Genomic DNA, 27,897 nt, shown 5'->3' with positions numbered 1-27,897 from the left:
GGACAAAATTTAGAATGAAATTTGATCTATTACAATAATTATCCACAGATATTATGGTAATGTAAAATATAACTTCATTAAAAAAGCCGTCAATAAATTAATCATTGTGAGTAAAGTATATATATTTAGACTTCAGAGAGACAAAAAGTGTTGCTAGGGTCAAGTTTATAAGCGGCAAAGTGTAATTAACCATATTAGTTAATTAGCTTTACAAAATAACATATAGAAGCTTACTTGTATATCTTCAACTAAAATTTGAAAAAGAATAAGAGATAGTAGTTCAACAGTATAGCTCACCGATGTATTCTTAAACACAGACGATGAAGGAAAATAAGCATTGTTAAAATGTGAGGACAAACTTCAAATTCTTAACGAGTAAATGTCAAGAATGGTCACTAAAATATCTTACCTTAATGCAAAGAATGATCAATTAGAGGGCAAAAATGTCAACGCAGATTTTGCACTTGCTTATCATGCCAAGTATAGTAAGATTTCCTTTTTGAAAATAACATGAATCAAAATGCTTTTGACATCTGTACACGAGGACTTAAGTGGTAAAATGCGCGAGAGTGGTAACAATCTTAATTCTTAATCACGAGATCACTAGACATTAACAACAGGATCATTCTTTTCTATTTTGTGCGCCGTGGGCATAAGATATAGGAAGTGGATCTATTTTATACTTTTTCACTCTGCATATATTACATTCCAAAATACAATACAGTTAATTTTTTTTTCCGAAAACTCTTCCAAAAAAGTGTAACCCAAACATCCTTTGAATCTCTTCAGGAAATTATGTACAATTTAGAAATGGAAGATAAATTTATTATTTTTCCTTATGAATTCATTATTTTTAGTGTTATATCATAGGCCCTAAAAGAAATCTTAATTAAAAATTCACACATAAATCCAAGGCATTACAAGAATAAGTCGCCAACAAAATTGACGGGTGCAGGAGATAGTAAAAAAAAAGTGACATATAATATTTGTCAAAAGCACGAAATTTAATTAATTTCTTAAGGAGTAAAAACTATACTCTTTACCACTTAAGAATTGATGATTTTGAAAAGAACTTCACATTCAATTCACATTAATTACATTTACTTTCCCTCAGGTTTATCTATATTATCAAAGAAATCTTGCAGTTTGACCAAATTATATTTATCCCCTATCACTGACAATTGTTAACTCGTTTGATGGATGTAGTGAAATGACAATAATGTCTTGGGTTCAAAAGATTTGAAAACTAAATTATATATGTAATAAAAGAAGATGTTTAAACAAAGAATTCTAAAACGGAGCATTTTGTAAACAAAAAAAGTTGAAAAATGTTACGGAGTGAGACAAAATACCACAATATAACAAATATAAAGAAAAAGAAAAGAAATATCAAGAGAAAAAAAGGGGGAATAAGTATTCAAAGGCATATATAATACACTGAAGAAAAAAAAAGAAAAAAAAATCAAGCAAACTTATAGTAGTTATCATAGAGGAATAAAGAAAAGGAACAGGTCAAACAAAATTACCAAAAAAAAACAAAAAAGGAACAGAGTAAAAATAGGAACAACGCTGTGCTGTTTCCACGGTCCCAAACCAGGCTCCTGCTTCACCATGGCCACTGTCACTTCCCCAAGGAGTTCTCTTTACCGTCCATTTCCATACGAGACAAGATGCAAGCAATCGCAGAAGACAGAAAGCCCATCAACTTTTCTTTTTTTTTTTCGGATACGGTAGACCTAAATTTATTCTCTCCTATGGAGAGCGGAACCTAAGAAAAAAATGGTGGAAACTGAATCACCACCTATCCAAATTGACGTGCATTCATAACTACTTTAAAGTGACAAACCACATATAATAGCAAATGGCGGGAGATAAAATTTAAATTCTTGACCTCCTACTCCACCAAGCCTTACCGGCTTTGGTGGTGGTTACTATCAACTTTTCATTTTCTAGCTATGGTGTCTTTGTTTCAGCCGTCAGCAATAGCAGAAGACAAAAAGCCCATCAATTTTCATTTTTTTTTTGAATATGATAAACCTAAATTTATTCTCTGCAATGGAGAGCGGGACCTAAGAAAAATGAATGGGAATTGAATCATCCTTATCAAAATAGATGTGCATTCATAATCACTTTAAAGTGACAAATTATATATAATAATAAATGATGAGACATAAGGTTTAAATTCTTGAACTGTTGCTCCACTTGGTGGTTACTATCAACTTTTCATTTTCTAGCTATGGTGTCTTTGTCTCAGCCGTCACTGTCATGTCACCAATCCTCAATTCTGCAACTTTTTTCAGTTCACCAGACCCCTGAGTCCTGACTAGGACTGGGGGTTTTGGCGGACTCTCGTTCTAATTTTGCGCTGACATCCCGCAAAGTAAGGTAGTCAACGTTAGTTGACTAACATCAAGGACGGTTTTGTAATGCAGTTTTGATTTTGGGGGACCTTTCATAGTTTGGTCAAACCTGAGTGTCTGATTGGCAATTTGGTACAACTTCAGTGGAGGTAATCAAACGTTCGATGATCTATACTGAGCATAAAATTTTTTTAAAAAAAGTCCAGGTGGCAGAAAATTATCTGTGGAGGCCCATACGCGATCCCATCAAATATCGGGATTTGGTGTTCTGGAACGTGACTGATCACATGAAGACAAGATACTCACATACCTCTCCCAGCTCAAATTCCATCGCTCACTCTCGCTTCCTCACCACTCTCTCTTTCCGCTGGTCTCCAAATCAACCTAGTGAGTACTAGTAGTAGTAACTGTGTATTGCATCCTCCCGATATTTTCTTCTGATCAATTCTGTGATCGGCGTCGGAAAAAATGGCGGCTTCGTCATACTCCGCGACTCCAACGGCTATGAGAGCAGAAACATTGACTCGTTGCTGCTATTCAACGACTTCGAGATTAATCGGTTTCAGTTCGTTACACACGAGTTCGAAACTGCTTTTCACGACAAGTTCGGATTCCCGGAGAGCCAAGCGATCTCTTTACATCAAGAGCGCCTCCAGCGTCCCCGAGCAAGCACTGCAGGATACCTCCACTCGCCTTGACGAAGGTCCTGTCCTTGCTCAATTTTAATTTCTGAGTTCAAGTGCCTGCATTTCAGATATTTTTTTGTCATTCTCGATGCCTTTGGAATTATATGTTGTTCGTCGTTTTAGTTTGCTAAATTCCAGAGTTCTGAAACTGTGGAAAAGAAAGAAAAAAGAAAAAAGAAAAAAGAAAAAAGAAAAATAGATTAATATCTGGTCAGTGTTATGAACTGTTCGGAGTACAGTGGATTTCAGGAATTAAAAAAAATTGGCCATTTTTTTTCATAATGCTGTTTAAATTCCGACTTCTTAATTTCCTTCCCTGCGACGACGTAGTTTTATTTTTATTCGTACTATTTGTGAATTTTTTTTAAAATGATATTTAGTCACGCGTGCTCATTCACCAGTGCAGTTTACAATCAATCTCATGCTATATCATATCCTGGTGTACTAAATGCTTGTATTGGCTTGATGACCTTAGGAGCTTCAGGTGATCTAGTTTCCTTTACGCCTGATGCGGCATCAATTGCCTCAAGTATCAAGTACCATGCCGAGTTCACACCGGCATTTTCTCCTGAGAAATTTGAGCTCCCTAAGGCTTTCTTTGCCACAGCACAAAGTGTTCGTGACGCGCTCATCATAAATTGGAATGCAACATATGATTATTATGAAAAGAAAAACGTAAAGCAGGCATACTATCTTTCTATGGAATTTCTACAGGTCTGTCAGCAGTCTTGCAAATGGCTTTTCCTTAACAAAATGTACATCTAAAAGTTCAAGTCTGTTTTGGCTCTAATCCTGACAGAAAGCAACATATGCTCTGAAAAGCTATCTGCTCTGGCGATCAGCTTTTATTTGATTCATGAATGCATAGTGCTTGTATCCTAAATTATGGGCGTTTTTGCAACTTTTCAGAAACATATTTGTGGACTTATATTTGTTCTGTATGTGTTGCTATTTCCCTTTCTGTAGGGTAGAGCACTTCTTAACGCAGTTGGCAATTTGGAACTCACTGGTGCATATGGAGAAGCATTGAAGAAGCTTGGTCACGATCTAGAAAATGTGGCTTCACAGGTTAGAGTGCCTTGTCTATTGGTTTTGGTCCAATGTTGCTGTAATATCTGTGCAGTACTCATCCCTCAGAATTCTTTCCACCTTTTTTGACTATGATATGGTTGCCTTTGATAAATAAGTAGCTGATTCTTTGTCAGTGTGACTTCTTTGGTGTTGGATGCTTCATAATTGAGATTTACTTACAACGGAATGATGCTTTGAATGAGATTTTACTAATTCTTTGACTGATAATAGGAACCTGATGCAGCTCTTGGAAATGGGGGCTTGGGCCGCCTAGCTTCATGTTTTCTAGATTCCTTGGCAACACTGGATTATCCAGCTTGGGGTTATGGACTTAGATACAAGTATGGCTTGTTTAAACAGCGCATAACAAAAGATGGTCAGGAGGAGGTTGCTGAAGATTGGCTTGAAGTACGCTTTCTCAATTGTTTTCTATTTCTCACATGTTCTTAATGCACACGTTGGTTGAGCTTATGCTATTTTGAGGTGTTTTATTAGAAAAATACAACTATCACAGTTGATTTTGAATGCTTAAAAGGGCGGTAGCATCCTCTGTGTCTCTGGCAATTTTTTCCCCAACCACCCCCAATATATTTCTTATTAGTCATCTTGTTAATTTCAATTTCTTACTGTAGATGGGAAATCCTTGGGAAATCGTGAGAAATGATGTCTTATACCCTGTGAAATTTTATGGTAAAGTTGTCACCGCTTCAGATGGAAAGCGGCACTGGATTGGTGGAGAAGACATACAAGCAGTAGCATATGATGTGCCAATTCCAGGATATAAGACCAAAACCACAATAAATTTACGATTATGGTCTACGAAGGTGGCATCAGAACTCCTAGATTTACATGCATTCAATTCTGGAGAGCACACTGCAGCATGTGAAGCCCAATCAAATGCCGAAAAGGTGATATCTCTGCTTCCACCTTTAAGTTGTCAAATTCTGTATCATTTTCTGGATACTTGAAAACTATGTGCATCTGCTTGTGCACAAATATTAATTACGACCTCGTATTTGACATGGAGCACACTGGGTACATGAAGCTGGCTGTATATCAACCACCATTGAATGCAGTGTGGGATGATTTTGAACTCATCTCTTGCAGAATAGAGATTCTTTAACGTTGTGATTTGGCCTTTGAAACTAACTGGAAAAAGGAAAAAGACGATTTTAAATTGAGTTCACTGAAATTCTGATTGCCAAAGTATATTCTTTTCTCTTTTTTGTTTTGTCTTGGATGGAGAACCATAATACATGTGAGTTTTCCTGTCTTTATCTGGTCAAAAGATTTCCTTCTTTCATTCTCGTGAAAAACTCGATTAAATGCACAAGCATGATCCATAGTTAAACCAGTGTTGTACTCATTAACTTTTTCTCTGGCATCAGATCTGTTATATTCTCTACCCAGGGGATGAATCAGCAGAGGGGAAGATCCTTCGCTTAAAACAACAATATACCTTATGCTCAGCTTCTCTTCAAGATATAGTTGCACAATTTGAGAGGAGATCACAGGGGCAAGTGAAATGGGATGAATTTCCTGAAAAAGTTGCAGTGCAGATGAATGACACCCACCCAACACTCTGTATACCGGAGCTGATGAGGATATTGATAGACTTGAAGGGTATGAGTTGGAAGGAAGCTTGGAATATTACCCAGAGGTACTTGACACTTGCACTGTCAAACACAAACATGATTTTCTTTTCTATGGGGTGCTTTGTGGTGAATAACTTGTGCTAAATGAATTCTGCTTGAATTCATTAGTATGTACCAAAGCTGGATATCATGCAGAAACGCTTAGATATTACAAGATGATTGTGAATTAGTGAGTTTTGTCATATTTGTGTGCTATGGGATGAAATTTATATGTGAACTTGGATGATTATTTATGCAGAACCATATACTATCATGCATATGTAATTACCTTCATTTGTTTCCTGTAAACTTCATGTTCCATTGATCTTCTGTGAGCTTCTGTATTCTAAATGAACATGTCTTTTCTCTACTCTGATGCGAAAGATTTTTTTGTTGGCCCAGCAAGTATTTTTAATCTCAACAAATAAGCCATAAGTAATCATATGTCACTTTTGCTTATGTCCTTCTCTTACACACATGTTAACCTTCGTAGTGTGTCTATCTCTGTGCTCAAGTTTGGTGATTAACAAGTTGTAACTTTGGCAATTTGATTTTGATTATTAGAACCTTGTGTTTGATTTGCCTACTTAACCTTACCAAACATTTAAGTATCAATGCAGAAACACTATACTTCATTAAATGCTTGTTTCTTTGAACTTAATCTTAGTCTGGTAACCTTCTTTTGAAATGTGATGATTCACATGCTGGGTTAAACATGGCAGAACTGTGGCATACACAAACCACACTGTTTTGCCTGAGGCACTAGAGAAATGGAGTTATGAACTAATGCAGAAACTGCTTCCTCGGCATGTCGAGATTATAGAGATGATTGATGAACAGGTAAAAGGAGATACGAGTGAAGCAAAAACACATTTTTGCCTGGAAATCTTTCTCCTGACTAACACCTCCAATTTCCTGCAATTACAGCTGGTTGATGACATTTTATCAAAATATGGCACATCAAATCCTGAAATCTTGGTGAAAAAATTGAACACGATGAGAATTCTTGAAAATATTGATTTGCCAGCCTCTGTGACTGATTTACTTGTTAAACTTCAAGAAAACAAAGCTGATGATTCTAGTGAAAGCTTTGAAGTTGATGATTCTAGTGAAAGCCTTGAAGCTGATGATTCTAGTGAAAGCCTTGAAGCTGATGATTCTAGTGAAAGCCTTCCAATTCATGATGAGGCTGCACTTGTGGATGAAGATAATGAGCATGAAGAAGAGGAAGATATTGAGAAGAAGAAAGATGCTATCACTGAACCATCTCCTCCGCCTCCTCCGCCTCCCAAAATGGTCCGAATGGCTAACCTTTGTGTTGTGGGCGGTCATGCTGTTAATGGAGTTGCTGAGATTCATAGTGAAATAGTGAAGGAGGAGGTATTCAATGACTTTTATGAGGTAAATATGATGTTCACAGTTTATTTTACAATGTAATTGCATGATAGCTATCGTTTTGACGCATTCTGTAGATTTGATGTAATTTTTCCTTTGTGTTTTCCATTAAATGAAAGGTTTTGATATGTAAGTAGCATTTTACCTTGAACTTTTCAGCTCTGGCCCGAGAAATTTCAAAACAAAACAAATGGTGTGACTCCAAGAAGATGGATCCGATTTTGCAACCCAAATCTCAGTGATATTATAACCAAATGGATTGGTACTGAAGACTGGGTCTTGAAAACTGAGAAATTGGCAGAATTGCGTAAGGTTTGTAATTTGTGCCCTTTCGTATTTAATTTGTGTATTTCACATGTGGAGATATCCTTCACATTCTTTCGCCTTGAAGTTATTCATCTTTTGGTTGAATGAAGATACGAATGCACACACACATGCATACATTGGGAAGGAGAGACAAGAATACTAGTAAGAGGAAGAACTTGATCTTTATGATACATAGCTTTGGTTTCACAATGAAAATTTTTACATAAAAATCGATAGAAATCTAAACATCAATGTTGCTCCTACAGAGTGAGAAAGGATATTTGTTTTTTTCTATTTTGTCTTTCTCAACCTCGTCAGTATCTTAATATGGTTCATCAGCACAGGTCAATGATTTAAAGCCCAATTAACCTAGAAAAGAAAAAAGAAGCAAGAATTTTCAGGTTAGATAAAAGTGTGGAAAGGTACCAATCAAACAAACATTTGAGTCAGAAGAAAGAAAAATTCTGGCACTTTATTTTCAGACAAAATCTATTAAAGGAGCTTGGGCCTGTAGAAGTCATTGTACTTTGTTGCTGGTGCCATGGATTTGGATAGAAAAATCAATTTGTTTGATCAATGGGAACAAACTAATCTAATGGTATTATATGAGTTGATGATTAAGTTGCTGCATTGAGAAAACTGATTTGGTTGGTTATCTAAACTATTTCATTTTTTTCGGAAAACATGTTGACAATTAACTTACTGGCTTTATCATAGGTATTTAGTTCTTCAGTCCATAGAACATCACGGAAGCCTTGTGATATGAAAGAGTTTGTTTCTCATCTTTAGAATCCATGAAATATAGTTGCATCCTGGAAGTCACATTGTTTGCAAGTATTGCATCTCATTTTGCAAACATTCTGACCGGAGCAATGGTAATTATCCACAGTTTGTAGATATTGAAGACCTTCAAATTGAATGGAGAAGAGCAAAAAGAAGCAACAAGACTAAGGTTGCTTCTTTCATCAAAGAAAAAACAGGGTATTCTGTTAATGCTGATGCAATGTTTGATATTCAGGTAACTTACTCTCTTCTGAAGTTTGGGATCTGTTATGAATGTGCTGCAGTGCTGAATTGGAGTTGGTTCTTTTAAATGGGCTTTCCAGTGATTCACATTATAAGCATCATAAAGGGATGGCTACTCCTGTTCTTTTTTACATGTGTGCACATGTATTTTGGTACAAGAACTTCCACATATCAAATTATTGTGGGGGCAATGGAATTTCCTGGAATCCTGGTTTTGAGCTTGCCTGTTGGTTCATTTTGCATATAAATGTTAATCTTTGGCATCTCTTAATATATTCATTATTCTCTCTCCCAAGCAGTACAGCTTCAACTTATTTGAAAAATTTTCAGGTAAAGCGTATTCACGAATACAAGCGACAACTGTTGAATATATTGGGGATTGTTTATCGTTATAAGAAGATGAAAGAAATGACTGCAGTGGAAAGACAAGCAAATTATGTTCCTCGAGTTTGTATATTTGGAGGGAAAGCATTTGCCACATACGTCCAAGCCAAGAGGATTGTGAAATTTATCACCGATGTTGGGGCTACAATCAATCATGACCCAGAAATTGGTGATTTATTGAAGGTATGGATTTGCTTTTGAATGTTTGCAAATATGATTTTGTCATCAACTGTTGACTATTTGTGCTGAAATGTTGTTTTTAGTTCATCTTTGTCAGTTGAGAAAGTGCTCTATACTTGTGATCTTTAAATGCTTTGTGCAAATTCTTCCAATTAATCTTTCAGATGTTATTTTTGTTCAATGTTGGTTTTAGGTCGTATTTATTCCAGATTACAATGTTAGTGTTGCTGAATTGCTGATCCCGGCAAGCGAGCTTTCACAACATATCAGGTACCAATTCGGACTTGAAATAATTAATTTTTTTCTCCATCACTTCTTGTTGTTTTCTGCAAAAGCAACAGCAACTGGGGAATGCTTTTTCTTGGTGAACTTGTATCAAGATAAATTCACTTTGATGATCCATGATCTGCACCTGTTGAACCCACAGGTTGCATGGCATGGAACATGGCTGAATATGTTTCCAGCCCATTCAAAGCTATTAAATATTTTCAGGGTTAGGTGTGCTGGGATGTACTAGTTTTCTAATTTTATTAATCATAGTCTCAAATGCCAGCAGAACTTGTATGCTCTATTGAAACCAAAAAGCCTTGAAGCAAGAAGTCCCATCTAGGAGAGAGGATTCCTCTGTTTTGAAGGCTTGTAGGAGAGAGGATTCCTTTGTTTTGACCTTCAAATGCTCATAAAAATTGGAGGCTTCTGATTGCTTCACTGGAATCAGCTGCGCCTACTTTCTCTGCGTGCTGCAATTGCCTAACTTTTCGAGAGTTCCTTAATAATGTGCAGATGCAATATTTATGGATAATTCTTAGATCCAATTGAGGTTATCTGACGCATGTGCACAAAATATCTCTCTCTCTCTCTCTTCCCAGTACTGCTGGAATGGAAGCCAGTGGAACTAGCAACATGAAGTTTGCAATGAATGGTTGCGTATTAATTGGAACACTGGATGGAGCTAATGTTGAAATAAGAGAGGAGGTTGGAGAGGATAACTTTTTCCTCTTTGGGGCTGAAGCTCATGAGGTAGCAGCCCTTAGAAAAGAAAGAGCCGAAGGCAAGGTAGTTGCTCTCTACCTACCTCTGTGTATCTTTCCCTATCTGTTTTCGATCTTATGCATATACGTCGCACAGGATGAATGTGTTACATGTCTAATCAGAGCTACTTCTTTAGTAGTCCTCCCCTTTGATGATATGGATGCTTTCCACACAATGAATCTTGTTTGCTTCTTATTGCAGTTTGTACCAGATAAACGTTTTGTAGAAGTCAAGGAATTTGTAAGAAGCGGTGCTTTTGGGTCTTACAACTATGATGAGCTACTAGGATCTTTGGAAGGCAATGAAGGCTTTGGTCGTGCTGACTATTTCCTTGTGGGGAAGGATTTCCCAAGTTACATTGAATGTCAAGAGAAGGTTGATGAAGCATATCGAGATCAAAAGGTGATTGATTAGAGCAATTATTATTTTCTGCATTAGAACTTTGGTGTCCTTACTTCTGCTATAATTCGTTCAGTTTCAATATATGGTATGCCTAACGTGTGTAATTGGTGCTTCGCAGAGGTGGACAAGAATGTCTATCTTGAATACAGCAGGCTCTTACAAGTTCAGCAGTGACCGAACAATACACGAGTATGCGAGGGACATATGGAACGTTCAACATCTTGAGATACCGTAAAGAAAACATGGTATGATTCGGTCTAGCAAATTGTTTTACCATTGAGGCCTACAAGCAAAACCCAAGTGCACGCTAAAGTGAAATTTCCTTCACTTTGCAGGAAACTGGGGGTACTATATATGCACAAGTTGAAGAAATGTGATGCTACTTTGTAATAAAATAGGATCATCTACCACACCCTTGCATTTTCATGTTTCCCTAATCCTCTTTTCCTGCTGGACCTCCATGAGGTAACTTCAGTGAAAGTTTTAATTCCTTTCTTTTTATGGCCTGCAGTTGGTACAATTATCGCTTTTACCTGTAAATATTCTGCTACGGTGATGTAAATATGTATTGAATAAAGTACTGAATAACATCAAACAACAACATCTTGACGAGTACTGAATGGTGGGCGGCCGAAAAACAACAGCAATTGTATTTGGACATGCGAGGTTCTAGAACCAGAAAAACAAAAATGGTTACACAGCTTGCTGCAATATGCTTACCAGTAAGTGGCTCACAAAGCTTTACAATTTTGTTTTTCGGCTTTAAATACAAGAATAAATCGTAAGATGTGAATACTCTCTTACTGGGGATCAAAATATATGTGCAATATGCGAACTTGCTTAAACTTCAACTACCAACAAAGGCAGCAAATCCTGATGCAAGAAATATCAGAACTGAACGAAGCGCTGTTAAAATTCTCCATCGGCTTTCTAAAATCATGAATTGAAGGAAGGTAAAAATAACAGAGAGTGAGGGCACACCAAGACAGAGTAGGCCATTGGCTGCATCCCCCAAGAAGGGGAAAATACACAGTGAGCATTGAAATTAATAAAAAGAAAATCAAAACTCATGACTAGTCTCTTTTGATCGAGTAATCTGTCTGATGCTGCTCTTGAACCTGAAAGACACGAGCAAAAGCAAGAAAGAGTTATATTTTAGAAGAGAATTTAACAAAGAAATAACTTCTGCAAAGAGGAAGCTACTAACATGTATATTCACTGGTCAACTGATCACATTTTGCAGGTTGCTGATTAACGCATACGACACTATATCTCCACAGGACAAAAATTATCCTCTCAATATTCTGGTTTCAAACATCTGTTGGTAAACCTTGGAAATTTATGCTTCACAGTAGACGAAGACCACCTATACCCTTCTTGGATCTTTTGAAAGGTTTTGCAGCACCATAGCACGTGTTTTTCCATCAACATTGAGATTCAACTCTTTCATTTTCGCGTACAGTCTCATTCCAAAATCAATATTTCCTCTTAAAAACAACCCTTGAACAGAAGCATTGTACAAATATCCACTTGGTGGGTTCTGCTGCATGACAAACATTACAGTCACATTTCTCCCCTTTTTGATGTAACAAGACAAACCTTACATGGTTTTGTGATAAATGAACGTCAAGCTTCCATGTAATGTTAATTTATGTATTGACGTCATCCACATTTTCTTCCTAAGCTGCCTAGTGTTTATGCTGAATGACTTGTTCAAATTTGATAGCTTTGAAGAATTCTTTGGACACATGGGGTAACATGGTACGGCAAATGATTTGAGTAAAGCATAAAAAATAAACATCTTAGTTGATAAAACATATGTTTCTTCACAATTGCAGATTCATAAGAAAAAAGTTTTCTAAATAGAAGATCAAGCTCTAGCAGATTATGAATTTGGTATAAATATTGAAAGAGAAAGAGAGAGACGATTAAGACTTGACGAGAAAAGGAAGCACAAAAAAACTCAGATAATTCAACATCCCTTTCGTATACATGGAGCCAGACCTTCTATTTTATATCTCTTACTTTATCAGTAACAATTTATTTTGATGATCACTTGTCAGAAAAACTAAAGGAAGAAAGGAAATGGAAAAATATAGGGCTGGCATAAAATTGAAACTTACATTTAGTATGTCCTCGACTTTATCCCAAAGAGAACCCCAAATGCAACTTCTGATCAGTGATAATAGAGTGAATATGTCCGGAGAGCATTTCTGATGAACCATGTGGTCATAAATCTGCAACGCAACCTTTGGCTGCTTTGCAACCTCACAAGCACCAATAACAAGGTTATATGGTGCACTAGTAAGATGCATTTCTGAAGCTTCCATCTGCCATAGCAGCTGCAAAGCTCTCTCCCACAACCCTAACTTCTGATAAGACATCAGAACAGTATGATACACTTGTAAACTGAGAACAGAAATTTGCTCCCTTCTAATATTTTCAAAGAGCTGAATTGCATCAGCATGTTGGTTTACTTTGTTCAAGGCACCAAGCAGCGCATTGCATGTATATGCATCAGGTGCATGACCCAAAGATTTCATGGCATCATAAACCTTGAAAGCAAGGTTCAATTTACCAGCTTTCCCAAGGGAGTTGAGTAATGCATTACATGCAATTAAATTTGGTTTCAGTCCACATTTAAGCATATTCTGGAACACAGTTAGTGCCAAATCCCACTTCCCCTCCTTCACACATGCTCCAATAATAGCATGCATTGCATCCTCACCAGGTGTCAATCCATTCCAAAGCATCTCATGATAGGCATCTATTGCTAGTTCATTCAGGCCACAACGCACAAATGTGCAAACTAGCACGCGGTAGGTGACTGTAGTTCCCGAATGACCATTGTGTTGCATTCTTCTCCAAATATTCTCAGTCTGTACCCAATCATTTGCTTTGCTAAAGACTGATAGCATTGTGTTATAAACAATTGCATCAAAAGATTTATTCACATTTTTGTTTCTTTCTAATTCCTCAAACATGCTTAATGCGGTATCACAGCCCCTAGCATCAGCAACAGCTTTCAGAATCAAGCTGCAAGTATGCCCAGTAGTCTCTCCCCTGGCCTTCATGGAATAAAAAATTCTCAAGGCATCATCAATCATGTCATTCCTCAAGAGACAGGATACCATAGAATTGCATGCATGAGAATTAGGCCGAAGACCCAAAAATTCCATGGACTTGTACAACTGAAAGGCACTTCTAACTTTGTTTAGTCTGCAAAGCTTCAAGAGCCTTCTTGATAGCATCTCTTCATTCCTTTCCTCCAAGTAAAGAAACCTACCATGAAGCGGATTCACAGTCCCTTCAGAAACTCCTGAACTTTCTGCACAACCTCCAGCCTCCTGAAGAAGCAAATCCTCGCGACCCAACAAACTCTCCTGAGAAGGAACATTCTGTTCAAGAGAACTCTCATTCAACTGTTTGCTTTCTTTAGCAATGGAAAAGGCCTTTTGTTCATCACGGACCAAGTCATGCTCAAAACTACCAACCTTGCAAGTTACATGTTCAGAGATTAGTACACTCAACCTCCGTATGCTGGGTGTTGCAGCTCTGAAGCACGTATACCAGCTGTCGGACACATTCACCATATCAAGGCCCTTAATATTGTTGACTGAGCTTTTGTTTCGTCCAAATTTGGAACAAGGGGTGGGGCAATACTGATACCTGGATTGACCCGCTTTCCAAACTGACAAACAAGGCTGCTGAGTAAAACCATTTGAAGAAATCCCAATTGCAGGTGGATGCCTCAATACCCCAACCATACTGTTTCCGGAAAGTACAGAATACAAAATTATGCCAATTTTTCTTAACTCAATCAGATGTAAAGGACCTGCAAGTAATGAGAAGTTGGGCATCAAAACCCAGAATCGAGACCAAACAGCAAGGAGATTGATCAAACAGTATGTGGGTGCTTCTGAGCAAAGTAGTTAGCACTGACTAAAGAAAAGCAAATTAACGGATAAATAGTAAAAAAGAAAACATACAAAAAATACCCATTCACACACAATAATTGGCTTACTAACCACTATCATTCTTTAAGAACTTTTGTTCTGTGAAAATGCCAAAAAGTCTTCGACCTTTTCTTTCAGATTTCAGTCTCAGTAGAAAGCAACGACGTTGGTGACTTCGTTTTTCTTTCATGAAATCGCAGCTGAAAGTCGAATTTGCCACTTCAGGAATCATATTCTAATTCCACGACGTCGTCTGGTGACTCCGTTCATTTTAAAACGGCGCATTTTAGTGACTTCGGTCCTTTATTTTTATTTTTATTATTTTTTTTCAAAATTACACGTGAAGTCGAATCCTCCAAAAAGAAGTCGACTTGGGGTTCGAGTTTCGACGACGCCGTTTAGCTCTGGAAGTCCTTTGGAAAGTACTGTCGACGAGAAGAACGACGTCGTAAGATGATGGCTCGGAGCGGCTTTTGTATAATCTTTCAAGAATGAAGAGCATCTGGTGCTACCAACAATTGATCAAAATTAGCGCAGCAGAGACGACAGAGAGTGTGTGTGTCACATCTCAGTCATCAAACTGCAAAGAGAAATTGAAGGACCTGCGGCAATTCATGGGTATGTTTTTTCTTCTTCAACTTTTTTTTTCCTTTCGTTTTGAAGAAATTAGTTGTAGTTCACAATTTTCAATTTAATTAACCCTGAAATATATATATATATGAAAAAAAAAGTTTGGTTTTTTGGTCCCCGTAATTACTAGTGTAGTAGTACAACATTTGATTGTTTCACTAGTGGTTTTCTTTCATGGGCAGATGCAGAAATGGAAGGAGAAGAAAGTGAAGGAAGTAGGGGAGGGAAGGTTATGGAAGGAGTAGCGTCAATAGCGCTGTTGCCAAGTGGGTCCATCTCAGGCCACTTCATTCAGCTTCCCAACTCTCTCTGCCTTGGCCTCCGTGGCACTGGTACCTATCATTTTCACCGTCTATGAACCCACCCCCTTCTTATCACTTTCACTTTCTTCTTAGCTGCTTCATGTGAGCTAGTTGCGTTCTGCAATCTGCTTATTCATAAACAGATTACCATTTGGTTCCTAATATTTACTGACATGTTGCGTAAACGATTTACCTTTCCTTTATTATTTGTATAGAGATTTGGGAAAATGCTTTCAAAACCCCAACCAAGTTTCTTCTTTGAGCTCAGAGGTAGTAACTAACGCTGTGGATTGTGCCATTTAGGCGAAGAACACTGACATCATCTTATTTCGTTTGACTATATTTAACCCTCGATGGTAAATAGAGTTAGCCTGTGAAAGAGAATGCAGCAGGGGAGAGGACTACCGCTTGATCAGGCTCACCGTTACAGACTTCAATGTGAGAGTTTTCTGCTGCACTTTTAGTTTTCTACTTCTTCTTCTTGTTCTTTTCTCTTATTTTTAAAAGCGTTTGGTGGTTTCTTGCATATGATGATGGTGAACTTCATTAATCTTTTGTCTTGTCCTTGTACACGGAATTTTGACAGAGTGGAAGGGAGAAGGACGTGGTGGTGGAATGCAGAGGGCATGATGCTGCCAGAATGTGTAATGTTGATCATGCTCATGGGTAGGCTAGTTCGTGAATGGATATTTTCTTTTGGCAGCTTGATGTATTTTCTTGGAATACTGAATCCATCTATTGTATCAAGTGCCTCAACTTCTATGTTTCTTTAGATTGTTGATATGTCTCTGTCTTGGATGTTATTTATGTGTATCTCTGCCGGTAAGCTGGAAATTCCCTTTATATCTGAAGGCATCCCATTTGTTGATAGGTGGGAAAAGGACGTTGTGGGTATGCTTGAACCAAAGGAGGGGAAGCACAAGATTATTATTTCTTTCGAGTGTGAGACTTTGAAAGCTGATGAAGCAGCAGAGGACCACATCAAGAAGTTCATGCCGAAATTAGCTGGGATGGATGCCGTTGGTAAGCAATTAGATATCTATTCACATCAATTCGTCTTTACCATTTTAAGATGCTATGGCTTTATTACTTAAATGACACTCTGATCCTTGTGCCATCAGCTATCGGGCACCCGTCTACGACCCCCAAAGCATTGGAAATGATTCTCGTCAGTATTTCATATTCATGAATTGGCATAGTGACATCGCTAACACTATAGGATGATAAAAATCCTTAAATATCCATTCAGATGAGGAAATATATGAGTATTACCACCAATTGGCGTTCCATGTTGGGGAGGGGCCTATTTTACAACCATCTCTGCACGTCCTTTCATTTCTGTCACTGCTTTCTAGTCAATATGAAGTCAATGGCTGTTGTGCATGTTTTCAGTTTCTCTCTTATAATAATCCTGATGGGTTATTTGACTATGTAGTTAACATCGGCCGGATGAAAATCGTTGGTTTGGACTTTGATGCGGAAGCTAAGGAGCAGCAGGTTCTTTAAGAGATGAAAGTGACCACTGCCAATTGCCTCAAATTCCATTTTGTACTTCGTTTACTCGTGATTGTTGCCCTGTTTGGTTGCATACTCTCTTTTGGGAATCTTGAAATCAGTTTAATTGTATAGTTCAGACGATAGCTTGAATGCGAATGTGTGTTTAACCTTTTTCATATGGCATCTTTGTGACAGATGCTGTCTACTGTGCTTGGCACCTAAGGGTAAAGGGTTCACAAAGGCTCAGAAAAAACGTAATGTGATAGGAGTTTTTGTTCTCTAGGTCTAACTGGATGAAGATCCACCAGGTGCTACATGCAGAACAATTAGTCCATCACCATTATAACCTCACCAGAAATACAATTCTAGGTTAAATTTTGTGATTACCGGATAAAATAGCAACAGTTGTTGACAAAAAATGAGTTTGAACGTAGATGTAAAGAGTTGATTTCTCAATTAGAACAGAGAACCAGAATGAAATTGTTGGAATACTTGGTGGCTCAGCAGACTAATTTTGAAGATTTACAGCTACTCCTTTACTCTTTTCCCTTCTTAAAGCAAAATAAGTGCATTAAATATGAGTTGAATTTTCATGTTATGATCCAGATCTAAGCAGGAATTACATCTAACGCAGTCCAAGCCTAAGTTCAGAACCCTATAGGCCACAACATTCGCTCCTCGTCTTCAAGCATACACATAAAACAAGTAGAGAAACTGTCTTCCAAACAAAACCAGCTACACGAACAAAATTTTTGTTAACTTATATTCAGTCAAGAGACATTTTCTATACAAGTTCATAAAACCCGTTTACAAAATCTCCCCTCGAGGGAAGCAGGTATGAATAAACTAATAAACAAAAAGAAAATGGATGACCAAAAAAAGGTAATATACATTTGATTCTTCAAAATTATTTATCGCCATATTTAGGTGGCAGCAGCCACTCCTGTTGCAAAAGCATGCTGAGCATGCTTCTTCGTCATGGCAGCATGCTTTTGACCAGCAAGATGATATCTAAAAACTGTCTCACTATTGCAAACCACATTGCATATGGCACATGTTCGGACAGCATCTACTGCTGCCCCTCCTTCCACAATTTTTTTCCTCTTTGTCTCCAAATCCTCGGCATCCGCTGCTTTCTTACGCCCATTTTGGCTAACCGCAGATTTTGCCTTATCAGGGTTTTCCTGCGGTCCGATCACTGGGTTATCAGAAACTGTTGACGCAGCAGGAGGAACACAAGCTGAAATAGTAGCAGGTGCCACCATGCTTGTATTTGCCACTATTAATTTCTCCAGATTCTTCTTGTGTTTCTTTCCCAGCTTATGCTGGTCAAGAACGTTTTTGCTATTACAGTCAACTCTACAAATCTCACACCAGGCAGATTGTACAACCTTTATTTTCTTGGGGACCTTTTTCCAAGCACTAGTTTTGTGTGAACCAGTAGTCGAGTTGGTCCATAAAATGGAACCTGAATTGGCGGTCACCAGTTTCTGTGCAGCAGTTGAAGGCATTGTTATACCCTGCAGAAATAGTAGGAAATGATTTACATATAGAGTGCAAATACAAATCCCAATGAAGATACACACAGAGCAAAAAATATACTCTCTCTCTCTCATAGATGATCCATAATATCAAGATGGCGACTTTAAAAAGTTAAGATATGCTCAAACAAAATATAATTAATATGTGAAGTAAATTATCTTCGAATTTGCATGTATGCCATAATGCCAGTGCCCATGTCTAGCAGACTATTAAATTAGCTGTGAAGTCCACTTCCTTTTACATCCCAATATATATCACCTGACACAATTTATGAGGCTTGACTACCAAGAAATCCTTAATGGGTGAAACCTTCAAGTTACCTAATCAAACAGAGAGTTGAACAATTGACCGGCATCAAGAAGCTATTAGTCAAAAATCAAACCCAATAGAGAGATCTCCAATCTTACCATTTTCAAAGCCAAGAACACTTGAGGAAAAAAAAAAAACTGAAAGTCCTAGACGTTTTCCACGTACTTCTGTCCTCTTTTGATTCTTTATCTTTGTGCTTAAACGGCAATATCACTCAATCTCACTAGCTCCATTCGGAACATTCCTTTCAGAACGTTCAAATATAATAGCAAACAACCAGTGTCATTTTGGGGTGTAACTCCTGATAGGCCCAAATGAATTTTGGTGTGTGAAACATTTTGCAAACGGTCCCTGCAAAATGGGGAAGTTCCATTTTAAAGGAGAATATTTTGTTTCCTATTCAAGTACGAGCAGCAGTGAACCATACATCAGACCATCCAGGCAGCACATCTTCAGTTTCTCATTTCGCGACAACCGATTATTAATTGCACAAATCCGAGCCAGTACACAGAAGGAAGAGCAGGTTTACTTTTTGGTTTAACAAGCAACTTTCCGGATTCATTAACTGCCCCTTCTTGCACTAACTCATAACTAACTCTGGGTAAAAGTTCAATCTCTTGCTTTTAACCGGGCCCCAAATCATACACCAAGCTACACATAACGCAAAGGCAGAAGACAAGATTAATGAAAACCAACTAGCTTCTCGTGCTTTTCTGAAATTGATCAAAACTAAATGAATTAAAGTATGCGAAACAAAATGCTAATTAAAGAACTTAAGCAAAATCATAATAGTAGATTAATCATATCCATGACGACTTCACCCACCCTCCCCAACCTCACCCCGGGGGGAGGGGGGGGGGAGAGGAGGGTGGGGGGAAGAGCAAGGGAGTAAAGTGGCAAAAAGTTTACCTCGGCATAAGTATTCAAACAATACGGCGTAATAGCAGCGTTTGGATCTTGATAATAGGGAGCAGAGGCAGAGGCCACGGCCTGGGAGTAAGTGTAGGCCAAGCTCAGTTGGGGCGCTTCATAACCAGAAGGAACGTGGCTGCCAATCGGCTTCACAGTCACAGGCGTGCTGGGATCAACCCCAGGTGGTTGAACTATTAGCGCATTCAAACTACTACTTGTAAAGCAATTAGGATCAGAGTTAGGCATAGGGTTTTGGGATTGGAGGTAATAAATTTGTCCAGGATACGAATCTATCTGTACAGTTGAGGAGGAGATTGTAGGCGGGTTTAATAATGGTGGGTTTTGCTGCATTTCATCCCCCATCCTGCTATTGTCCATGAGACTCCGCTGCTTGGGGATTTACATTCATCAGGGTTCAGATTCAGTCCGGGGGAAACAGAGGAGGATTTTTCCCCTTTTTTAAGACAAAACAAGAAGTTCGTGAATATGGATTTTGCTTCAATAAAACGTGTGGGTGTATGAGTCGTAAGCCCAAGGTGTGAGGTCCAACAATGAGCCCAGTTTGAATGTAATAGTATGGCCGTAGACGACAACCCAAGCCATTCATGGGCAATGTCAGTAATAGTGTCCCACGGGGTTGGTCCAGTAATAACAGCGATCTTTTGGGACGCAAAGGTCTCGGAATCGAAACTATTTCCTGAAATACCTTATGACTAGTCCGTGTAAACGTTGCATAGAGTCACAGCGTTGCCCTCTAATTTGGTGTGCTGACTCGGATCCAAAAAACTTGAGTCAAAGCACGTTCCGAGTTACAAAAAAAAAAAATGTAAGTAATAATACGACACCCACGCCAAGTGCCCAAGACTTGAGCTCGCTTGTTACTAAAGGCGCAAGAATGGGTGACTCAAGCAGTTCCAAACGGTCATAATTGGAACAATCGATTTATATTCATTTAACAAATGGATCAACTCATTTGTGCCAAATAAAGAAGAATTGCCATTGCCAAATAACCAAAAAATATATTCTTATCATAGCCAATATTTTGATGATAGGCATTCATAACAAGGGATGATCTAAGATTAATGAGTAGACTTTTGACTAAACATTTAGAGAGGTAGGCATGCAGGTGAGCGACATTAAGAAAATGCCTGATATGAGAGAGAGGAAGAGAGGCGTGATCATAAAATATAACTTATAACAGTATCGAGTAATATATTAACCACAGCCTTCTTAGGCTCCCCCTCCCCCTAGATTAGGATAGAGTAGGTTATACAAATGTATCGTTGCTGACAAAAAAAAAAAGTAATATATTAATATGTAATATGATATATTAGTAGGCCTAAAATATATAAAATATTTAATTAAAATATGAAATTCAATAATTCATTTGGTACTCGAAAATTTGGAAATTGAATTTCAATATCCGTTTTTAAACTATTTTATCAAATATTAGAATTGGATCTTAATCGATTTTTCCGAATTCCATTTTATCGATATTTCAAAATTTTTTTTTTTTTTGAAGTGTGAACACCACTAGCCGGCACCATGACAGCAAGCCAAATTACGAAAGACCCACTTAATTTAATCCATACTACAAAATAACCGATCCATCACTCAAAAGCCAGTGGAATTCATCCAAATTACCAAATAACCAACACCAGTCAAAATAAATGCCCCGCTCGAAGTAATTGCACCGCCCAAAGTGCACTGCTGAATTCAAGTGAATTGCAGTTCCAGTTGGGAAAAACCACAGCAATTGTTGTAAATTACCAAATAACCAAATCCAGTCAAAATAAATACATAGCCCAGTCAAAACAATTGACCAGCTCAATTGGCAATCCAATTCTACCCATTCTCGTTTTTATAGTAGTTTAGACTGTTATGAATATACCTAATTTTTAGATTGCTATGAATATATCTAATTACCTATTTATAATTCACTTGAAACTCTATAATTTTTTTTCTCTTTGCATGTGGTTTGAGAGGAAATAACGACATTTTATTGTGATCATATTGATAAGAAATTCAAATTTATTCCTTTATATACGCCAAAAATTGAATTTAATGTGTAATTATTTTAAAATGGGTGGTGGATGAGATTCCTAAAAATAAATACAAATTAAAAGAAGACATTTATCGATTGCACATCTCCTCTAAGGCCTCGTTTTGATTGCTACTTTTTGAAGCTTTCGTAAAAAAATATATACTAATTTAATGTACGTGATGTAAAAATGTGATTAAAAAATATATTCACGAAAAATATAAAATTTTTTTCCTCGAAAACTTGCAAACCAAACAACATACAGATGCGGGGCAACAAAGAATTTGAGCCACAGAGATTGTTTTAGAATTCTGTTGGCCTCTGGCAAAACGGAAAATATTAAACACCCATTGACGCGATTGCACAGATTGGGGGGTGGGCTAATGCGTAATGCCCTTGGACTTGTGGACCGATAGGGATGTCAAATGGTCAAATTCAGCAGGCACATTGCGCCATGACGGTCGCGGCGGGAGCCTTCATCATTAAACACCGAAGAAATTATTTTACTTAGCTGCTAGTCGCATCCAATAAAATAACTAAACTGCATAAAGACTTGCTAAAAGCCTAAAGGAAAAGAAACATGAGAAGCCCAACTGCCTGACTATTTCACCAATGTCTGCTTTTACGCGGTGTGCTCTTCTTCTTCAGGAGTATAGGGAGAGAGACGTGTGCTCTTCTTCTTCCCCGGTGGATCACTTTTTTTCTTTTGTTTTTTGTTTTTTTCCCCATGGTGGATCACTTCACAAGGTATTCTCTTAATATACAAAATAAATGCTTTACAAAATTGCACAACTGGTAACTTACCCAAAGCAAAATGTCACCGCCAAGTAAAAGTACTTTGAGGGCAAAGTATATTTGTTACTTTCGTAAACTCTCTCCCAACAGTCGAAGTCATGCCCTCCAGGGGCATGCAAAATTATCCGCAAACTCGAAAATTCGATGTACTCGATGCGAAAATTAGGATATCTGATCTGTATTATTTGATCGGATCAATAAAGGGTTGGGTACCCGCTAAAATGCGAAGCGGATTAGGGTCACATGATTAAAAATCGGTGGGTATCTGATCCAACCCGCCTCGCATGTATATATTTTTTACTTTTTAAATTTTTATACACATACTATAAAATAATATTTTTAAAAATAAATAAGCAATTTTATTGAACAAATTGTATTACAAATATGAGAGATTATAGTTTATCTATAAGATTCATTTGTAAAGATCATGATCTTATGTTTTATAGAAAAGAGTTTAATTAAATATGAAATATATATTTTAAAAAATATGCTACTTATTTTAAATTTTTATTGATTTTGAATTCTTTTAATTTTTTCCTCTTTTTTTGTATTCTCTTCGCATGTTTGTTTCTTAGTGGGAGACCTTTTTGAAAAAAAAATATTTATTAAATTATAGATGAATGTGTAAAATATAAAATTAAATTAGTATAAATCATTTTTTTTAAAAAAAATTAAATGATAAGTTGGGCGGAAGATGTACCCATTGATCCAATTTTATCCGATTAGGGTCAGAAAATAGTTGACCCGTAAGGTACAAGTCGAGTCAGCCAAATGGGTATCTAACCTGCGTTGCCGTCTACCTATTTTTACTATTAAAAAAAATGTTTTAAATTACGAGGACAAAGTGTTAAAGAGAAAGATCGAGGGGCCACGAAAAAGATAGGTTGATTTTAAATATTTGCCCAACACGTAAGAGACCTTGAAGAGGTGCATGAGCTTTGTATATTTCCAACTAAAAAGATAAAGACATGGCACTAAGATAGTAGTCGTTCTGATGTACATGGTAGGTGACTAAACAACCACCTTAATCTCAGACGCCATCTTTTCTGGATTTTAATATTGCTTAGAGAAACATCAAGCGTGCTTTCTTCCAACTAACTGGAACAGATTAATGACCTCTTAGCCATCCGTTGAACAAAATGCACGGTCACTGAACTACATGTAGCCCCTCAACCTCCAGTCATTGACAAAACGTCAATAGCAGCAGGCCTTCAACAATGCTCAACAGATACAAGGCAAATAACTTGCAAAGAAAAACAGCATAATCAAGAGACTATTGCCCACCCATCTTTGTTGCCTTGGGAAAATGAGGCACAAAAGTAGGACGGGAAAACAAAAAGAAAAACCATTCAGTGACAATCCACAAGTAAGGTCCATAAAATCGTTCAATTGATGAATAGATGAACAAAATATGAGCTTTGATGTATTAACAATTCAGACTTTCTGCTGGTTAACTGAAGACAAGAAGAAATCAATATGGAGAAAAATGTCAACGCTACTGAAACTATCAACATTTCTGAATCTACCAGCAAAATCAGCCTGAATCTTCTCTTCCGTTTTATAAACTGTCAGCCACAATATTTCAAGGGACGAATATCAATGTCAAATAAGAGTAAAATGAGTCTTCACTGTGTATGACCTCGGGGAAAATGAGGATCAAGTAGTTTCTCAATTGGAAATCACCAGGGGCTCATACCATGCCTTGAGGCTAATACCATCATCTCTGGCCCCTGGATGAGTGATTACTGGGAGATTCAGATCAAAGACATTCTGAATATCACGAAGCTCCTGATTTGCAGCTGTCATCTCCTTAATTCTGCTCTCACTAAAACCAGCATAATGTGCCCTCTTGTGACCACCTAGAGCTTGGCCTGTGGAGAAAACCTTGAAGCATATAGGACACTCATGGTCCTTGGTTTTAGTCAACTGCAAATCTGCCATGGCCACTCCATCACTACCAGCCTCAGCCGAAGTGCCATTGCACTCAATATCAGTCAGATGGCTGGACTCTGTGCCCGAAGCAGAGCAATGACCATTTATTTTATGTTTATTGCTGTGACCTCCCAGAGCTCGATGCGAGCTAAAGCTCATGTTGCAGGCCCTGCATCTGTACTCTCGTTTCTTTTCTGAAATCTTGAAGATTTCATCAGCAGTATCTGCTCTGTCGGAAGAACATATCTCTAACTCTGGAGCATGAGCATTGAACTCTACTTTCTTACATGGATTAGGATCCATCAATTGTATATCTTCTTGATCCATTCCAACTGCCTTACTTTGATCCTTCAAGGGTTCAACTACTCCAGCAGAATCAGAGCCATCCAACTCAACACCAGATACATCAAGCAGCCTAGACTCATTGGGTTCACCTCTGCAGAGAGGCTCATAAACACGAAATTCCAATTCAGCTTTCTTCTCATTGCCACTGGCAAATTCAGAGCTCAATTCGTTAAATTGAGATACATTCTGGTTAGACAAAGAGTTAGCCGACCCAAAAAAACAAGAATATAGCTCTTCTATTGGCTTCTCTGGCATTTCAACCTCATCTGGATTACCTACAACATCTTCTGCATCAACTTTAGTGCTTTCCTCTGGAAGAGAAACTGACTTGGCTTCAAAATATGCAGAGGTAGCATTATCAGTATACACAAGAGGGCAATCAACTCCATCCCAATTGCTCACACCCCTCGAAAGCATAATCAGGCAGATAGCAGCATCTTCTACTTCATCATTCTCATTAAGAGAAGACGATGCATTTGCAGTAGAATAGGAGAAACTGTGACTAGATTTGTACCTCATCACTGATCTCTTCTTCCTTGGATACACAATGTCAAAATCTGATATGCCGTCTGCAGATTCAGAGGAGACCCTTGATCTTTTAGGATGGCTTTTCATATGCCCATACATTGCTCTCATTGAATCAAAAGCTTTGCCGCATTTCTTGCAAGGATGTCGACCCTTGAATTTCCCAGAGTGAGTCCTCATATGACCTGCCAGAGCCCTTGATGAGGGAAACCTTTTCCCACATTCTTTGCAAATATTTCCTTTTCTTGGAGAACCACAGGCCCTTAAATCAGAAATCTTCCAAGATTTCTTAGGGTTTTCTCTTAGGCCATAGTTATCTTGATCTTGATCATGATCATCGTTTTCAAGATTCATGCTGCTGCTGTGATTGTCGACCTTTTCTGGAATCAAACTACTGCTGGATTGCTCTGCTGAAAATCTGCAAGAATTTGTTGCATTCTCTTCGAGCCCGAAATCACCATGATCATGATGGTCATCATGATCATAACCTCCTCCAAAACCCACGTTGATGTCGGCTTTCACTTTCTCCTTTTTTGCAGCAGCAATCAAAGCTAGGTGACGCCTCATATGACCACCTAATGACTTACCGCTGAAGCAACACTTGTTGCAAAACTTGCATACAAACTTCTGTTCTTGAACTTCTTCCATCACTGAACTGTCAAAGCAAAACCAATTGAGTGATTCAAGAGCAATAATCCCAATTCAAGAAAGTTCAAGTAATTCAAATATTACCGAACCTACCAACAAAAAAGCTCAAGATTCCGAGAAAACAGAGGAATCAAATGAAACCCAGATCAGAAACAAGTTCACTTAGATCTTGCTCAAGTCATCAAAATTTCTGAGCATTCATGAACAAGACAAAGTAAGATCTGATGACTCATCAGAAACCCTATGCGAAATGACGAAGTGAGGTCCAGGTCTAAACTTTTATCTCCGGCTCTTCATTTACCCAAGAAAATAGCGCGTGTGTGTGTGTATATATATAAAGGAGGCAGAAGCTGAACGACTTCTCTCCTGTCAAACGCACCCAACAAAGACAGAGAAAGCTCTCTCTCTCTCTCTCTCTCTCTCGTGGTGGTGCGATGGCTTCTTTAGACCACATCCCACATTCCACAATGCTCCATATGGCCTTTACTATTTAGTGAGGACGAGGCCTTGCATGGAAGCAAAGATATGACACGCTGGCTTGACTACATATATAGGCGTGTATGTGTGTTCTGGCCCGTGTAAATGTACTTAATTTGCCACTGCGAAATGAAAATTGGGTTTTTCTATTTTTGGGGGAAGGCGTAAGCACATAAACTAAATCGATTTCTCATTTATTTGAATTTTGAAGGGATTAATGAGAAGTTCAATCGTGTGGGGTTTTGGTCTTTTTGGTGAATGCTGAATAGCACCAAGTAATACTAATAGTAGAGTTCTTTTTACCAAATCCATCTTTGACTTTTCTAGTGAAAGAAAAAGAAAAAATGTTTTGGAAATTGGTGGATCTTACAGAGTTCTGGTGTGGAGAGAGGACTTTGTGGTGAAGACGTGGCAAATGGCATTAAATGAGATGGGAAAACACCCATTCAACAAAAGTTGGTCTGCTAAAGGAGTGGTTTGCTGGGTTATCAAAATCACCTTGAACTTGAAGGGGCTCTCTCCTTGGTCCTTTCCCACACATCGAAGGAGAAAATCGATGTAGCTTTTCCTTTTTGTCATTTTTGGTTTCTTGCTTTGCTGCAACAAGTTAAAAAAACTGCCCTACCTATTCCACATTCTCTGTTGCTTGAAGGCGAAGTTCTCCTCCGGTGTGGAAGCCGGTCCCTCCTCTAATCCTTTTGGCCTTGCTCGAATTGGAAACGAGGGCATATCAACTATGCTACTGAGAAGCAAGTAGATCGTACACGAAGGTACCAATCTGTTTGATACTGAATCATAGGAAGGGAAGAATGGGGGCAGGTTTGGGCAAAATTCTTTTCCCTGCAATGTTTGTCATTTGAAAGGGGATGTCTGGTAAATAAGAAATCACGCCTTCATAGTGGCCAGTCTGGAACAGCTAAAAATACATGCCTGTGAGAAGCACGAGGCGTGTTATTGAACAGGATAAATTTTGAAAGCCTCAGAGAAAAAGGCGTGCTTGGGAAATTCCAGGTCTGGATAATTCAACCGGAATTTGACTTTTGAGCTGTCACTTGCCATTATTATGTAACTGCTCGTGACAAATCTATAATCTCCAATTTCCAAATTATCCTCTGATAATTTAACCGGACCCTGATTTCATCTGAAACCCATTCAAAGGTCAAAGAAGGAGATCAATCAGGCTTGAAATGTATCCAGCTCACTTGAGGCCCAAAGAAAGTAGAGAACGGTAAACGGTTGGACCCCACCTCTCCATCCAGGCCCATTTTCTGCTATCCTGCCCGTGTTGGGGTTGGGTGAAAAATTCCAAGAATTTTGTTAAAGTTGTTCTCGTCTCGTCTCCACTCTCTCTTAATTGGAAAAATATTGAAAGTAATCTGTTGAACAGGTTAATAACCCGCACATAAGAAGGAGATAGAGAGCATTTTAAAAATTAGATAAAATATTTATCCAACGTGAAAATTAGAGCATAACTCCGATGAACCGTGTAGTATGAAGCCAAATAATAACG

At 38.0% G+C, this 27,897-nt stretch overlaps 5 protein-coding genes across 10 annotated transcripts; 2 read left to right on the top strand and 3 right to left on the bottom strand.

The window, feature by feature from the left end:
- The first annotated feature begins 2,643 nt into the window (after nucleotides 1-2,643).
- On the top strand, nucleotides 2,644-11,091 carry LOC113698970 (alpha-1,4 glucan phosphorylase L isozyme, chloroplastic/amyloplastic). 2 transcript variants are annotated; one of them, XM_027218967.2, is made up of 16 exons: nucleotides 2,644-3,063; nucleotides 3,531-3,760; nucleotides 4,013-4,114; nucleotides 4,349-4,525; nucleotides 4,750-5,025; nucleotides 5,506-5,777; nucleotides 6,474-6,591; nucleotides 6,679-7,152; nucleotides 7,306-7,458; nucleotides 8,342-8,470; nucleotides 8,809-9,045; nucleotides 9,236-9,312; nucleotides 9,912-10,098; nucleotides 10,276-10,476; nucleotides 10,595-10,721; nucleotides 10,812-11,091. In XM_027218967.2, exons 1-15 carry the CDS (start codon nucleotides 2,829-2,831, stop codon nucleotides 10,709-10,711), a joined length of 2,985 nt encoding a protein of 994 aa, XP_027074768.1. In that variant the 5' UTR covers nucleotides 2,644-2,828; the 3' UTR covers nucleotides 10,712-10,721; nucleotides 10,812-11,091. The 2 variants fall into 2 exon arrangements, with proteins under 2 accessions (XP_027074768.1, XP_027074767.1); XM_027218966.2 differs by having other exon boundaries at nucleotides 3,522-3,760.
- A 620-nt stretch (nucleotides 11,092-11,711) lies between these two features.
- Nucleotides 11,712-14,728, bottom strand: LOC140011124 (pentatricopeptide repeat-containing protein At3g29290-like). Of its 2 annotated transcripts, none has more exons than XM_072059392.1 (3): nucleotides 14,505-14,728; nucleotides 12,600-14,311; nucleotides 11,712-12,016 (listed from the first exon to the last, which is right to left on the bottom strand). In XM_072059392.1, exons 1-3 carry the CDS (start codon nucleotides 14,662-14,664, stop codon nucleotides 11,843-11,845), a joined length of 2,046 nt encoding a protein of 681 aa, XP_071915493.1. In that variant the 5' UTR covers nucleotides 14,665-14,728; the 3' UTR covers nucleotides 11,712-11,842. The 2 variants fall into 2 exon arrangements, with proteins under 2 accessions (XP_071915493.1, XP_071915492.1); XM_072059391.1 differs by having other exon boundaries at nucleotides 11,712-12,019; nucleotides 14,505-14,723.
- An 82-nt stretch (nucleotides 14,729-14,810) lies between these two features.
- On the top strand, nucleotides 14,811-17,037 carry LOC113698974 (uncharacterized). Of its 3 annotated transcripts, XM_027218972.2 has the most exons (7): nucleotides 14,813-15,050; nucleotides 15,245-15,394; nucleotides 15,729-15,802; nucleotides 15,951-16,030; nucleotides 16,236-16,387; nucleotides 16,486-16,532; nucleotides 16,800-17,037. In XM_027218972.2, exons 1-7 carry the CDS (start codon nucleotides 14,924-14,926, stop codon nucleotides 16,815-16,817), a joined length of 648 nt encoding a protein of 215 aa, XP_027074773.1. In that variant the 5' UTR covers nucleotides 14,813-14,923; the 3' UTR covers nucleotides 16,818-17,037. The 3 variants fall into 3 exon arrangements, with proteins under 3 accessions (XP_071915495.1, XP_027074773.1, XP_027074772.1); XM_072059394.1 differs by lacking the exon at nucleotides 16,486-16,532 and having other exon boundaries at nucleotides 14,811-15,050; nucleotides 15,251-15,394; XM_027218971.2 differs by lacking the exon at nucleotides 16,486-16,532 and having other exon boundaries at nucleotides 14,819-15,050.
- Nucleotides 17,038-17,597: 560 nt separating this feature from the next.
- Nucleotides 17,598-20,101, bottom strand: LOC140011125 (uncharacterized). Its single transcript, XM_072059393.1, has 2 exons — nucleotides 19,622-20,101; nucleotides 17,598-18,381 (listed from the first exon to the last, which is right to left on the bottom strand). The coding sequence occupies exons 1-2, from the start codon at nucleotides 20,000-20,002 to the stop codon at nucleotides 17,785-17,787; spliced, it is 978 nt and encodes a 325-aa protein (XP_071915494.1). The 5' UTR covers nucleotides 20,003-20,101; the 3' UTR covers nucleotides 17,598-17,784.
- A 3,726-nt stretch (nucleotides 20,102-23,827) lies between these two features.
- LOC113698455 (uncharacterized) lies at nucleotides 23,828-26,446 on the bottom strand. 2 transcript variants are annotated; one of them, XM_072060230.1, is made up of 2 exons: nucleotides 26,004-26,446; nucleotides 23,828-25,917 (listed from the first exon to the last, which is right to left on the bottom strand). In XM_072060230.1, the coding sequence occupies exon 2, from the start codon at nucleotides 25,908-25,910 to the stop codon at nucleotides 24,129-24,131; it is 1,782 nt and encodes a 593-aa protein (XP_071916331.1). In that variant the 5' UTR covers nucleotides 25,911-25,917; nucleotides 26,004-26,446; the 3' UTR covers nucleotides 23,828-24,128. The 2 variants fall into 2 exon arrangements, with proteins under 2 accessions (XP_071916331.1, XP_071916332.1); XM_072060231.1 differs by having other exon boundaries at nucleotides 23,828-25,912.
- Nucleotides 26,447-27,897: the final 1,451 nt, after the last annotated feature.

This window comes from Coffea arabica, chromosome 7e (genome assembly GCF_036785885.1).
Source record: "Coffea arabica cultivar ET-39 chromosome 7e, Coffea Arabica ET-39 HiFi, whole genome shotgun sequence".
Classification (NCBI taxonomy): Eukaryota; Viridiplantae; Streptophyta; class Magnoliopsida; order Gentianales; family Rubiaceae; genus Coffea; species Coffea arabica.
The sequence above is the reverse complement of the archived record's forward strand: the minus strand, read 5'-3'. Positions and strand labels throughout refer to the sequence as shown.

Coding starts and splice junctions, on each gene's coding strand:
- LOC113698970 (XM_027218966.2), top strand. CDS start 2,829: ATGGCGGCTTCGTCATACTCCGCGACTCCAACGGCTATGAGAGCAGAA. Junction 5,026..5,505: donor CCCAATCAAATGCCGAAAAG/GTGATATCTCTG, acceptor CTCTGGCATCAG/ATCTGTTATATTCTCTACCC. Junction 7,459..8,341: donor AATTGGCAGAATTGCGTAAG/GTTTGTAATTTG, acceptor AATTATCCACAG/TTTGTAGATATTGAAGACCT.
- LOC140011124 (XM_072059391.1), bottom strand. CDS start 14,664: ATGATTCCTGAAGTGGCAAATTCGACTTTCAGCTGCGATTTCATGAAA. Junction 14,312..14,504: donor GTTCTTAAAGAATGATAGTG/GTTAGTAAGCCA, acceptor CATTACTTGCAG/GTCCTTTACATCTGATTGAG. Junction 12,020..12,599: donor AAGTCGAGGACATACTAAAT/GTAAGTTTCAAT, acceptor TTTGTCATGCAG/CAGAACCCACCAAGTGGATA.
- LOC113698974 (XM_027218971.2), top strand. CDS start 14,924: ATGAAGAGCATCTGGTGCTACCAACAATTGATCAAAATTAGCGCAGCA. Junction 15,395..15,728: donor CCTTGGCCTCCGTGGCACTG/GTACCTATCATT, acceptor GATGGTAAATAG/AGTTAGCCTGTGAAAGAGAA. Junction 15,803..15,950: donor TCACCGTTACAGACTTCAAT/GTGAGAGTTTTC, acceptor GAATTTTGACAG/AGTGGAAGGGAGAAGGACGT.
- LOC140011125 (XM_072059393.1), bottom strand. CDS start 20,002: ATGGACAATAGCAGGATGGGGGATGAAATGCAGCAAAACCCACCATTA. Junction 18,382..19,621: donor GTTTGAATACTTATGCCGAG/GTAAACTTTTTG, acceptor CTATTTCTGCAG/GGTATAACAATGCCTTCAAC.
- LOC113698455 (XM_072060230.1), bottom strand. CDS start 25,910: ATGGAAGAAGTTCAAGAACAGAAGTTTGTATGCAAGTTTTGCAACAAG.